Below are 14,246 nucleotides of genomic sequence, written 5' to 3' on the forward strand. Positions count from 1 at the left end.
TGTGTGCTGTGTTGTTACTCACGCTGTGGGGACGTGTGTGTGCTGTGTTGTTACTCACGCTGTGGGGACGTGTGTGTGCTGTGTGGTTACTCACGCTGTGGGGACGTGTGTGTGCTGTGTGGTTACTCACGCTGTGGGGACGTGTGTGTGCTGTGTTGTTACTCACGCTGTGGGGACGTGTGTGTGCTGTGTTGTTACTCACGCTGTGGGGACGTGTGTGTGCTGTGTTGTTACTCACGCTGTGGGGACGTGTGTGTGCTGTGTTGTTACTCACGCTGTGGGGACGTGTGTGTGCTGTGTTGTTACTCACGCTGTGGGGACGTGTGTGTTGTGTTGTTACTCACGCTGTGGGGACGTGTGTGTGCTGTGTTGTTACTCACGCTGTGGGGACGTGTGTGTGTGCTGTGTTGTTACTCACGCTGTGGGGACGTGTGTGTGTGTGTTGTTACTCACGCTGTGGGGACGTGTGTGTGTGCTGTGTGGTTACTCACGCTGTGGGGACGTGTGTGTGCTGTGTTGTTACTCACGCTGTGGGGACGTGTGTGTGCTGTGTGGTTACTCACGCTGTGGGGACGTGTGTGTGCTGTGTGGTTACTCACGCTGTGGGGACGTGTGTGTGCTGTGTTGTTACTCACGCTGTGGGGACGTGTGTGTGCTGTGTTGTTACTCACACTGTGGGGACGTGTGTGTGCTGTGTGGTTACTCACGCTGTGGGGACGTGTGTGTGCTGTGTGGTTACTCACGCTGTGGGGACGTGTGTGTGCTGTGTTGTTACTCACGCTGTGGGGACGTGTGTGTGCTGTGTTGTTACTCACGCTGTGGGGACGTGTGTGTGCTGTGTTGTTACTCACGCTGTGGGGACGTGTGTGTGCTGTGTTGTTACTCACGCTGTGGGGACGTGTGTGTGCTGTGTTGTTACTCACGCTGTGGGGACGTGTGTGTTGTGTTGTTACTCACGCTGTGGGGACGTGTGTGTGCTGTGTTGTTACTCACGCTGTGGGGACGTGTGTGTGTGCTGTGTTGTTACTCACGCTGTGGGGACGTGTGTGTGTGTGTTGTTACTCACGCTGTGGGGACGTGTGTGTGTGCTGTGTGGTTACTCACGCTGTGGGGACGTGTGTGTGCTGTGTTGTTACTCACGCTGTGGGGACGTGTGTGTGCTGTGTGGTTACTCACGCTGTGGGGACGTGTGTGTGCTGTGTGGTTACTCACGCTGTGGGGACGTGTGTGTGCTGTGTTGTTACTCACGCTGTGGGGACGTGTGTGTGCTGTGTTGTTACTCACGCTGTGGGGACGTGTGTGTGCTGTGTGGTTACTCACGCTGTGGGGACGTGTGTGTGCTGTGTGGTTACTCACGCTGTGGGGACGTGTGTGTGCTGTGTTGTTACTCACGCTGTGGGGACGTGTGTGTGCTGTGTTGTTACTCACGCTGTGGGGACGTGTGTGTGCTGTGTTGTTACTCACGCTGTGGGGACGTGTGTGTGCTGTGTTGTTACTCACGCTGTGGGGACGTGTGTGTGCTGTGTTGTTACTCACGCTGTGGGGACGTGTGTGTGTGCTGTGTTGTTACTCACGCTGTGGGGACGTGTGTGTGCTGTGTTGTTACTCACGCTGTGGGGACGTGTGTGCTGTGTTGTTACTCACGCTGTGGGGACGTGTGTGTGCTGTGTGGTTACTCACGCTGCGGGGACGTGTGTGTGCTGTGTTGTTACTCACGCTGTGGGGACGTGTGTGTGCTGTGTTGTTACTCACGCTGTGGGGACGTGTGTGTGCTGTGTTGTTACTCACGCTGTGGGGACGTGTGTGTGCTGTGTTGTTACTCACGCTGTGGGGACGTGTGTGTGCTGTGTTGTTACTCACGCTGTGGGGACGTGTGTGTGTGTGTTGTTACTCACGCTGTGGGGACGTGTGTGTGTGCTGTGTTGTTACTCACGCTGTGGGGACGTGTGTGTGTGTGTTGTTACTCACGCTGTGGGGACGTCGGTGCAGCTGCTCAGCTGCTGCAGGAGGAAGGTGGCGAAGGCGGCGGCGGGCCGGCCGTGGCGCAGGAAGTACAGGAAGTCCAGCTTCTCCAGCAGAGCAAAGCGGCCGACCAGCTGAGGGGCCGAGAAGTGAGGCAGCTCCACAGACTCTGTGACCAACACAGAGAGAAGTGAGGCAGCTCCACAGACTCTGTGACCAACACAGAGAGAAGTGAGGCAGCTCCACAGACTCTGTGACAACACAGAGAGAAGTGAGGCAGCTCCACAGACTCTGTGACAACACAGAGAGAAGTGAGGCAGCTCCACAGACTCTGTGACCAACACAGAGAGAAGTGAGGCAGCTCCACAGACTCTGTGACCAACACAGAGAGAAGTGAGGCAGCTCCACAGACTCTGTGACAACACAGAGAGAAGTGAGGCAGCTCCACAGACTCTGTGACAACACAGAGAGAAGTGAGGCAGCTCTACAGACTCTGTGACAACACAGAGAGAAGTGAGGCAGCTCCACAGACTCTGTGACCAACACAGAGAGAAGTGAAGCAGCTCCACAGACTCTGTGACCAACACAGAGAGAAGTGAGGCAGCTCCACAGACTCTGTGACAACACAGAGAGAAGTGAGGCAGCTCCACAGACTCTGTGACAACACAGAGAGAAGTGAGGCAGCTCCACAGACTCTGTGACCAACACAGAGAGAAGTGAGGCAGCTCCACAGACTCTGTGACCAACACAGAGAGAAGTGAGGCAGCTCTACAGACTCTGTGACCAACACAGAGAGAAGTGAGGCAGCTCCACAGACTCTGTGACCAACACAGAGAGAAGTGAGGCAGCTCTACAGACTCTGTGATCAACACAGAGAGAAGTGAGGCAGCTCCACAGACTCTGTGATCAACACAGAGAGAAGTGAGGCAGCTCCACAGACTCTGTGACAACACATAGAGAAGTGAGGCAGCTCCACAGACTCTGTGACAACACAGAGAGAAGTGAGGCAGCTCCACAGACTCTGTGACAACACAGAGAGAAGTGAAGCAGCTCCACAGACTCTGTGACAACACAGAGAGAAGTGAGGCAGCTCTACAGACTCTGTGACAACACAGAGAGAAGTGAGGCAGCTCCACAGACTCTGTGACAACACAGAGAGAAGTGAGGCAGCTCCACAGACTCTGTGATCAACACAGAGAGAAGTGAGGCAGCTCCACAGACTCTGTGACCAACACAGAGAGAAGTGAAGCAGCTCCACAGACTCTGTGATCAACACAGAGAGAAGTGAAGCAGCTCCACAGACTCTGTGATCAACACAGAGAGAAGTGAGGCAGCTCCACAGACTCTGTGACAACACAGAGAGAAGTGAGGCAGCTCCACAGACTCTGTGACAACACAGAGAGAAGTGAGGCAGCTCCACAGACTCTGTGACCAACACAGAGAGAAGTGAGGCAGCTCCACAGACTCTGTGACCAACACAGAGAGAAGTGAGGCAGCTCTACAGACTCTGTGACCAACACAGAGAGAAGTGAGGCAGCTCCACAGACTCTGTGACCAACACAGAGAGAAGTGAGGCAGCTCCACAGACTCTGTGACAACACAGAGAGAAGTGAGGCAGCTCCACAGACTCTGTGACAACACAGAGAGAAGTGAGGCAGCTCCACAGACTCTGTGACAACACAGAGAGAAGTGAGGCAGCTCCACAGACTCTGTGACCAACACAGAGAGAAGTGAGGCAGCTCCACAGACTCTGTGACAACACAGAGAGAAGTGAGGCAGCTCCACAGACTCTGTGACAACACAGAGAGAAGTGAGGCAGCTCTACAGACTCTGTGACTAACACAGAGAGAAGTGAAGCAGCTCTACAGACTCTGTGACAACACAGAGAGAAGTGAGGCAGCTCCACAGACTCTGTGACAACACAGAGAGAAGTGAGGCAGCTCCACAGACTCTGTGACAACACAGAGAGAAGTGAGGCAGCTCCACAGACTCTGTGATCAACACAGAGAGAAGTGAGGCAGCTCTACAGACTCTGTGACTAACACAGAGAGAAGTGAGGCAGCTCCACAGACTCTGTGACCAACACAGAGACGGGAGTAGGGATGGTCATTTCAATAATAACCACCTTCCATTAGGAATGAATACAAGCAAAAAACAAACAAACAAAAAAACAAAAAAACAAGGCTGGGGTCTGTGTGGAAACACAACAGTGGAACCAACGTTTGGCTAGAGTTAAAGCAGCTACGAGCAAGATTTTCGATTGTTATTAAACAGTCTAAATTTAATATCGATGCATCACATCTTACCTCTAATAGTAGACGAGACCAACGCAGAGTAGTCTCGCTTGAACCCCGAGTGAATCGGCAAGTGTTAGTCTGTCTGTGGCCAGGGAAGATCAGGAAGTGAAATGAAATGGTTTGCAGCAGCCACTTCGGCCATAACCACAAAATAACAAAATAACTTAAAAAAAAAACCTGTTAGAATATAACGAGAGATGTTCGCGAGAGTAGCAAGCCCCTGCATGGCGTTCTCCGTGTTTATGGTCTGTTGCTAGGCAGAGCGAAACGGCGGAAGGCAGGCAGCTGCCGTAAACCGTTTCGTTTCGCTTCCGGGTTTATCTGGCCTGCAGGTAGACAGATAGAGAGAGAGAGAGCCCCCTGGTGACGCGAGTTTAGACAGACACAGACTTAATAATCGTCAAGAGAGCAATCTCCGATTCACACGGCTTTGGTCTCTCAGCTACTATTATAGGTAAGATGTGATGCATCAATATTGTAATTATACTGTTTAATAACAATCGAAAATCTTGCTCGTAGCTGCTTTAACATACCCGTACGACTATCTATTACTATGGTAATGATAGGGCTGGGGTAATCTGCTGTTCACACATGGTGTTTTTGCATGGAAAAAGCACTGCATGGAGCGTTTTTTTTACGAGGATAAATAAACGGACAGACGTAATGAGGTCATGTAATCTGGCGTTAGCTTAGCAGCCGCTAGCCTGGCTCTGTGACTGCATTAATCAGCTGGTTAGCACTTTGTTTGAGCAGGCAACAGTGTTGGGGAACAAGTGAAGATATTTCCAATACATGTCGATGTCAGTAGTAGAATCAATCCTGTTTGATGATCACTCTTACAGCAACGTAAAGCCACTGATTACAACATCCAGGGATTCACTGCAGACAAGTGATGAACATTTGAGGCTAAAAAGTGATCGCCTGGGCTGATCTGCCAAAAATGTATTATTTCTCCATATTTGTTGTTGCTAACATTATGGGAAATGACAGCGGAGTCAACTAGTAAACTAGTGCAAAGTTTTGAATTATCATTATTATTATTGATTCATTTTTGTTCTGAATGAGGTTTATGGAGCCTTATGGAGAAGCGTGCATCTGTCTCAAACCCGGGATTTCCCAGGCTGCGTTGTTAAAGTGTGAGCGGTAGACACGTTACTTGAATAGTAACGTTATGAACGAGTACTCGAGTCCTCTTGCCCGTCCCTAGAAGAGAGGCAGCACCACAGACTCTGATCAACACAGAGAACAACTTGTGGTTTGGGCTCCTTGCTTGAGTGTGTTTACATGCACACCAATAAACTGATAACTGTGAGTAATCAGTTTATGGCAATAATCTGATTTCTGCGTTTACATGCACTTTAATAATCCGACAATAGGAAAAACCCGGGTTTACATGATTCAGTCAATTAGTCGGATTTCTCTCCAGAAGGCGGCGGTAATTCAACTTTTTACATGCAACTTGTACATGCGCAGATGTATAAACCCACAAGAAACCTGATACGCTGTATACATGCACTGAAAAGACAGGTTATTGGCCAAAAACCTAGGTATGTTTATCGGTTTATTCATAACCTGATAACGGCCATAAACGGATAAAGCTTATCGGTTTATGCTGTTTACATGACCACTTGAATAATCAGGTAACTCAGAAATCCGCTAATAAACAGTTTATTGGTGTGCATGTAAACGCACTCATGGTCACTCCCTACCTGATCCAACGAACAAAGAACCCTTTGAGTCAATGGACTTATAGTGACCATGTGTGATGCGTTTATACACATCACACACAGTCCAGCCATATAGTAGGTTTTGACCTAGTCTTGTTTAATTTACTTACCAGGAACATAGACTGAGCAACATGTTCTTGTCCAGCACATCAGTTCAGTTCTACGCCTTACTACTACTACTACTACTACTACTACTACTAGTACTATTACTACTACTACTACTACTACTACTACTACTATTATTACTACTACTACTTCAGCAGCAACAGCACTACCACTACCTGAGCAGCAGTGAGGTGTGATGACAGCAGCAGCTGGGGGCGGGGCTTACCGGTGGAGTTCAGGGTGTTGGCCGCCTGCCAGCCGAACAGTCGGGACGGATCCAGAGGATGGAGCGCCTGGAGAGAGAAGAGAAATCACTTCTGCATTCAACTGCTACAAAGACCCAGTCTGATGCGTGTGTGTGTGTGTGTGTGTGTGTGTGCGCGTGTGTGTGTGTGTACCTGCAGCAGGTGGTAGACAGAGATGTCAGAGGGGGCGTGTCCTCGGGGCCCGGGGGGGAACAGGGCGGCCCTCAGTTTGGGATGCGGAGCCAGCGCCATCTTCAGGAGCTGAGGGTCAACCGTCCGCTCCGAGCGGCCGCACCGCTCGCCCTGAGCCACCACCTGCACAGGAATCAGAATCAGCTCAATTGAGTATGTAGACATACATACATACTCAATGTATGTATGTACCGTTCACATACATACAGTCTGTATGTATGTATGTCTGTGCTGCTGCAATAATATGTATGTATGTAGTAGACATACTGTACATACAGTATGTATGTATGTAGACATACATACAGACTGTATGTAGACATACATAGCCCATGGTCTATCTGAGGTGGGCTCAGAGTTACCTGGTGGATGCCCCCGGGGCAGAACATGATGGTGGCCAGAGCCAGCAGACTGTGCCCCTCTAACAGCAGACTGCTGAGTGAAGCCTGCCCGCCAGGTAACAACACCTGGGAGCTGGTTAGACTGGACTGAAAGACCAGAACTGGATCTGAACAGACAGAGAGACAGACAGGCAGGCAGGCAGACAGACAGGCAGACAGGCAGAAAGACAGAGACAAACAGAATCATATAATCCACAGAGATCAATAACATTAGTCCACCAAGAGTAGAAGAACAAAGAGAATCTAATGATGTCAATTTTTGATAGCGCCCTCCTCAGGCCAATCAGTTAATTATAAACACCAGAATTCAGTCCCAAAATGCATAATTTCTCAAAGTTTCATCACAATCAGACCAGTGGTGTGGACCATTACTTATAGCACCCCCATTAGGCCAATGAGTATAATTTGTAAATATGATAGATGGATTTGGATTTGTGTGGGAAATGTTGTCAGTGAAAGAAAATGCACCAGTGGTGTCTGGTGCATTTTACTCCCGTACTGCAGACACCACGGACGAGTAGTCATACTAGTTGAGCGGGTAATAAGTCACCCTGCGAGGCAGCTGGATTCATGTGAGATCATGAGATCATGAGATCACACAACAAATCTTGCCACACTATAATCTATTGGTTTAAATCCGAACCACCAGTGATTCACACCAATCAGCGTCCTATGAGGGAGCTATGGGCGGGCTTTAGGTGTGACGCCAGTGAGAGCGAGGCCGTGATAGATCGATGGTTCATCCAATCACCTATGAGTGCGATCCTCTTCTCTTTTCATCCAATCACCTGCCAGGTATTTTCTGAAAGTGCCTGCCTTTTGAAAGCGGTTTTCGGAGCGACTCGTTCCCAGATGGTTATGTGAAAACGAACCATCTGGCAGAGTTAGATTCGGTCAGTAGCCGCTGTACTGAAGAATAAAGCTACATTAATCAACATCTTCAAATTCAGCGTCCATTTTTCAATTTAAATTTTGCAGCACATGCAGTGTCATGCCCTTGTAGTCTAGCCCAGAGGTTCTCAAATGTTTTTCAGCCAAGGACCCCTTACAAGATAGAAAATATACCGGGGACCCCCTCATTCTGATTTGTGATTTTGGGCTAAGCTTAATTGTTTCCACGGTAACGTGCTTGACTTTTAATTTGATAGGTTTGTTATTAGAATGTAATCCATGAACCATTTTAGATTTAAAGCATAAAGTATTTTCGTTGAACTATGAAGATTTTGCAAAAACAAATATATATACCGTATATTTTTTTTATTACATTACATTTACATTACGTCATTTAGCAGACGCTTTTGTTTCGTCCAAAGCGACTTACAATATCACAATTTGTCAACAGTACAGAAAACCACTATGCAACACAATCAATGACAGCCAAGATATTTTGATAGACTAGCACCATGTAGGAAGTAGTTTGAGAAGGAATAAGTAACATGTAGCATTTTATTTTTTAATAAAAAAAAAAAAAAAAAAAAAAAAATCGAAAACTTTTCGCGGACCCCCCGGCAAAGTGCCACGGACCCCTGGGGGTCCGCGGACCCCCATTTGAGGACCACTGGTCTAGCCTACACGTGACCTCTATCTATGTGCTATCAGTCTGATAGCACATAGATAGAGGTCACGTGGAGGCTGGGTTTACCCAGGCTACTTGTAGTCTGCTTGGTCACAAAATGTTGAGCTACGCAGATGTCAGCACAGAGCCTGCACAGTGCACACAACCTCTGTTGACAACATTTACATCAGACATATGTCAGACGATCCTGGCAGACTCATGGATGCGGACAGTATGGTTTTGGCTTGAGATATCACATCCTCGCCCCAAACTGCACCAGTGGTGTCTGTGTCACGACAAACAACAGCAGCAGATCCTGACGAGAGCAGATCCCAGCAAACCATGGTACCTGTCAGATCTCTGGTGATCTCCTGGATCTTCACCAGCATCTCAAACCACGGCTGGCTCTCTGACAGACTGCTGCTGGCCAGCAGGGGGCAGTTCCTGGGCGTCAGTCTGGAGGAGACCGCTTGTTACCAGCTCGTTAAGTTATGTATTAATTAAAAAGCCTAACATGTCAGATCAGCGCACACCATTTGTACTGACGCACACACACTAGGGCTGTCACTTTTTCCCAAAATAAAGTTTGAACGAACTTGCCCGCAAAATGTTCGAATATATTCAAAGTTTTTTGGTTACCGTAATTCATTTTTTTTTTATTTTTTTTTTGCAGGCCAGGTCACCGGGCATCGGCCCGACGTGCCCGATTATGCAGTCCGCGCCTGCCGGTTACATCGTATAAATATATATAATATCATATAAAATATTAAAAGAATATAAAAAAAAAAAATCCTCAGCTGTCATGGTCCGGGGCTCTTGGCCTGGGCAGAGGCAGTGTGGAGGTAAGGGGACCTGCCTGGGTCTGTGGTACCCGAGAGAGGGGCTCTTGGCCTGGGCAGAGGCAGTGTGGAGGTAAGGGGACCTGCCTGGGTCTGTGGTACCCGGTCAGTCAGCTCCTCTCCGCTGCTGTGTTAGCTTGGACGCTCACAGTCACAACACTGCCTCACAAACTTGGCTGCATCCAACTCCAGACAACTTTTCAGACCCTGGAGACAATCTTTCTCAGAAGAGACTGACGTGACAAATCTGGAGACTTTTTCTGAGATGGGATTAACATTACAAGCAACTGCAAGCAGCAGTTGGTTAATTTTGGTTAATAAAAAAATAAATAAAAAAAGATTAATAATAAAATAAAATAGAACAGGTCAATTATAATGTACATTCGAACATGCCCTCCTCCCCCACATTCGAAGTGAAATTCGAATTTTGAATAAAAAGTGACAGCCCTAACACACACACACACACACACACACACACACACCTGTAGTGGTCCAGGTACGTGTAGAGCAGGTACTGCAAGCTGTGGTCCAGGCAGAAGGTGATGAAGAGGCCGTGGAGGTCCAGGCCGAGGGGGGAGCGGATCTGGGGGGGCGTGCCGCCCATCACCCCCCCGCTCTGACCCAGACGCCACAGCACATGCTCCAGCTCACACAGCTCCTCCTGGATGAACACACCTCGCCTGCAGCAGGGAAGCCAGAGAAATATCCCCACCTTAAGTTTCCATCCAGAGAGGTATGGCACATTTTAACCAGACTTTCATCAAGTCGGCAAAAGAAAATGTGAAATTGGAACACGCCAACATTTTGGGAGATTCTCCTATTTGCCATATTCCCGATAGTAAGACGAGAATATAGATGCCTTTCTCTTCTCTGTGCGTGCAGTACAAGATGCGATGCACCCCTCCTGCTAGTTAGCTTAGCACAACAATGGTAGTCGAATGGTACAGCAGCATACCCCCGTTCAGTCACAAAAAAATACACATTTCAACAGCACCAAAATGCTTATATGTACATGCTGTGACTCCTGTACTCACCACGCTATGACATAATAATCAAAAATTACGAGGAACATTTTTTTTTTTTTTTGTGATGTTTTTTTTTCCATAAAAATTTTCCAACATAACAAAAGAATAAAAAAGATAAAAAGGCCAGGGCGTTTTAATTTGCGTTTAAACGCCTGGGCAATGGGCATTGCAATGCTCACTACAAATAACATGAGCTCAGCAGAGTCGGCTGCATGTTCGTTGTGTCTTTATGTGCGGCTTGTGCGTCAAGGGGAAAATGACGAATGCTGGCAGAAAAAAATACTCACAATTCTCTCATCAATTATCAGACTAAATTTGTCAGATTCGATGTATATAGATTAAGTGTCTGTCAGCGTTTGGGTGTACCTGGCCAGCAGGTCCAGGATATTCTCCCTCATGAAGCCGCTGCAGGCCGTGCTGCTGTTGACCAGCTCAGGTGTTAGCTCCGGCCAGCGGGTGGCGCTACACGCCGTGCTGCTGACGACGAGCTCAGGTGTTGGCTCCGGCCAGCAGGGGGCGCTGCAGCCGTCTCTGCTCTGGATCCAGTCCACCACGCGCCGCTGGTCATGGAGCGAGGTCAGGTAACACCACAGCACCGCCGAGTTGCACGAGCTCAGCTCTGATGGAACAAACACATGAAGAGAACCTCTCTGTTTCTACACCTAACACTTTCCTCACCAGGGTTTCTGATCATTTTCACTCATCTTCCAAGACCCACAGGATATGTTCTTCTATGACTCATGTAAACACAGGATATCCCAAAAGAAAGAAGTGAGCCTCTACTTTCATAGGAAAAAAAGTTTGATTCTACCTTCATCAGTTCTTTAGTCCCCAGAAAGCCTAGAAAAATGCATTTTTGTACCAGCGGAGCGAGGGAGAGATTCACCCCACACTCAGAATGGACGGTGCTTCTGGTGCTCGATGGCATATCTGACAGCTGAAATGTACACGGTGTGAGGGCTCACAAACCGGATTACTAATCTACTTGACAGGAGAAACAGGAGAAATGACTTGTGTACGTTTACCAGCGTCTGGTGAAAAAAATCCTTCGGCTTTGAGTGACTGTCACGAGTCCGTCTGAACAGCGGGTCAAGCTCGGGCAAAGCTGTTCGTTGCAGCGCTTTGAGACACGAGACTGGAGCTGTTTTATGGAGCTTTTCCCTGGAGGGACATTGTTGCTTTTCTCTGGTGCTGGTCTTGGTGGACAGTAACCGTTGCTTCTGGGCAACTCTGGAAGTGCAGTAGCATTATAAGACAGACAGAAGTGCTAATAAACAGTATTTACTACAACTTTAACTACTGTTGAAGCGCAGAGCTGCCATCTTGGATTTTGAGGTCAGGGCGGGTGAGTCTACCCCGAGTTCAGCGGAGAAAATCCAAGGGCAGGTGACGTCACATGGCGCGTTCCTGACCTTTGAACCGTGAAATCCCCAGCTCCCAATATACTGAAAGGCACTATTAGTCCAACAGAGCAGCATGGTGTGAGTTTACCTGAGTGGTGGAGGCGGGACAGCAGGATGGGAGTCTGGCTGCTCTGGTCCCAGTTCCTCACCCAGTCCAGCCTGACGCTCGTCCACAGGTCAGCAGCGCTTCTCCTCTGACCCAGCAGAACCTCCAGAACCTCAGGAACCTCATCACCGCCCCGCAACATCTGCACACACCTGAGGAGGAGAGACGAGAACCAGCTCAGAGGAGGTGAAGACAGGGTTCCCACTCATCTTCATCATGGATACAATTTCAAAACATTTCCATGACTTTTCAAGGATCCATAATATAATTTCCAGGTAATGTGAGGCGGTGACTCTGAATCAATACCAGACATTATGACTACACTGGACAAATAGGACACACCTCTTTATATTGCATTTTTGTGCTTTAGAGTCACTGCATCACATTACATGGAAGCTATTGAAGTAAAACATGAATTTTCCATAAAAACATTCATATACGAGGGATCAGCCGAGCAGCATTTTGGTAAACAAACCGCGTCACTGGGTGGCAACGGCAATGGAACCCTATGGAGCCCAAGTGGCGCGAGGCTTGAGTGTCTGACTCTAGCCAGTAATGTAACTCTGTTTACATTTTAAAAACTGCGACAGTTCACACAACTTTAACACGACATGCATATATTATACAGTACATCAAACTCTTGAGCTACTTCTGCTCTCACTCAGAATGTCAAAATATAAGCGATGTGATGTATAGTTTTTGAGATATTAACGTTTGTTTGGCACATACTCATACTATTAACTGCCGCGGGGTTCCGCATTTCTGGGTGGCAAGTGAAGTCAGGCTGAATCGTCCTATAGAATACAAATACTAAAATCGTCACATTAGAGCTTACAACGACAGAAAATATATTTGCCGTTATGTTAAATTACATGGAAGGTTATCCACAGAAGATTACTGTAACAATTAATTTCATTACACATAGCAAAATTCCATGACTTTTCAAAAGTTTTCAAGGATTTTACTAATTCCATGACTTTTCCAGGCCTGGAAAATGAGGTTTTGAAATTCCATGACTTTTCCAGGTTTTCCTTACGCGTGGAGACCCTGTGAAGAGGAGGTGAAGATCAGAGGTGAGAGGTGAAAGCTGAAGTGGGCGTGGTCACCTTGTTGCAGGCACCGGGCAGCGCTGGGCGGGCAGCGAGCCGAGCCTCTCCATCTCTCTGATGAACGCCGCACTCTGCTGCTCATCCTCTGGAAAATAACTCCGCCTCCGCAGCTCCTCCACCTGACCAGGCAACCACCAACCAAAACCCCCCAATGTTGTTATTTTACCGTCTGGCAGTGGAATCTCAGTCCCCATAAGATACAATTCATACTTTATTTAAACGAATGTAAACGACACTGCAGTAACTTTATTTAAACGAATGTAAACGACACTGCAGTAACTTTATTTAAACGAATGTAAACGACACTGCAGTCACTTTATTTAAACGAATTTAAACAACACTGCAGTAACTTTATTTAGACGAATGTAAACGACACTGCAGTAACTTTATTTAAACAGATGTAAACGACACTGCAGTCACTTTATTTAAACAGATGTAAACGACACTGCAGTAACTTTATTTAAACAGATGTAAACGACACTGCAGTAACTTTATCTGCAGTAACTTTATTTAAACAGATGTAAACGACACTGCAGTCACTTTATTTAAAGCCCCAATCAGTAAGTTTTCCACTGCGCCCTCTGCGTGCATTAGTATCGATAACGATATCGCCGTTCAAAGTCAACAAAACACAGCGCCAGAAAGCTCTATGTACATGTTGTGACATCGGGTACTCACCACGTGATGAAATAATAATCCATAGTTCCGTGAAACATCATTTTCGTAGCAAATCCGAATCGAGTTACTTCCTCGTTTTCATGAACACAGCGCTTCCGCTGTACAGCGCATGCTTTTTTTTTTCTTTTTTCTTGCTACGGGACGTGACAGACAAACAGCTTAGTCCCAGTGCTGGCCAATGGAGGGCGGTGTGGGATAAATAAAGACGAGGGTCTCCCTATTAAAAGTCAATCTACCATGTCCTGTGACTAAATAGCAGTTATATTACAGTAAAAAATGTCAAAAATCTTACTGATTGGGGCTTTAAACGAATTTAAACAACAAAGCAGTATGGAACACCAGGCTCACCACAAACTCCCGGAGGTCCTTGTCGTCAGTGTAGAGGCAGATACTGTGCAGCTGCTTCTTCACACTGAAACCCTGAAAACAGACAGACAGGCAGCCAGTCAACAGGTAGCCAGACAGGAGAACAGACAGGCAGCCAGTCAACAGGTAGCCAGACAGGAGGACAGACAGCCAGGCAGCCAGTCAACAGGTAGCCAGACAGGAGAACAGACAGGCAGCCAGTCAACAGGTAGCCAGACAGGAGGACAGACAGCCAGGCA

General features: G+C 47.7%; 1 protein-coding gene across 1 annotated transcript in view; it reads right to left on the minus strand.

Annotated features, from left to right (window-relative positions):
• Positions 1–14,246, minus strand: part of spg11 (SPG11 vesicle trafficking associated, spatacsin) — a gene marked incomplete at its 5' end in the record, with an annotated part of 53,975 nt that overhangs the window by 28,408 nt on the left and 11,321 nt on the right. The window contains 10 exons of the mRNA XM_083663280.1: positions 1,969–2,131; positions 6,318–6,384; positions 6,490–6,651; positions 6,888–7,033; positions 8,831–8,937; positions 9,803–10,000; positions 10,712–10,964; positions 11,837–12,006; positions 12,961–13,082; positions 13,990–14,061. Of these exons, the coding sequence (XP_083519406.1) occupies positions 1,969–2,131; positions 6,318–6,384; positions 6,490–6,651; positions 6,888–7,033; positions 8,831–8,937; positions 9,803–10,000; positions 10,712–10,964; positions 11,837–12,006; positions 12,961–13,082; positions 13,990–14,061 (1,460 nt within the window). The remainder of the gene's footprint in view (positions 1–1,968; positions 2,132–6,317; positions 6,385–6,489; positions 6,652–6,887; positions 7,034–8,830; positions 8,938–9,802; positions 10,001–10,711; positions 10,965–11,836; positions 12,007–12,960; positions 13,083–13,989; positions 14,062–14,246) is intronic.

This window comes from Poromitra crassiceps (genome assembly GCF_964638095.1).
Source record: "Poromitra crassiceps genome assembly, chromosome: 30".
Classification (NCBI taxonomy): Eukaryota; Metazoa; Chordata; class Actinopteri; order Beryciformes; family Melamphaidae; genus Poromitra; species Poromitra crassiceps.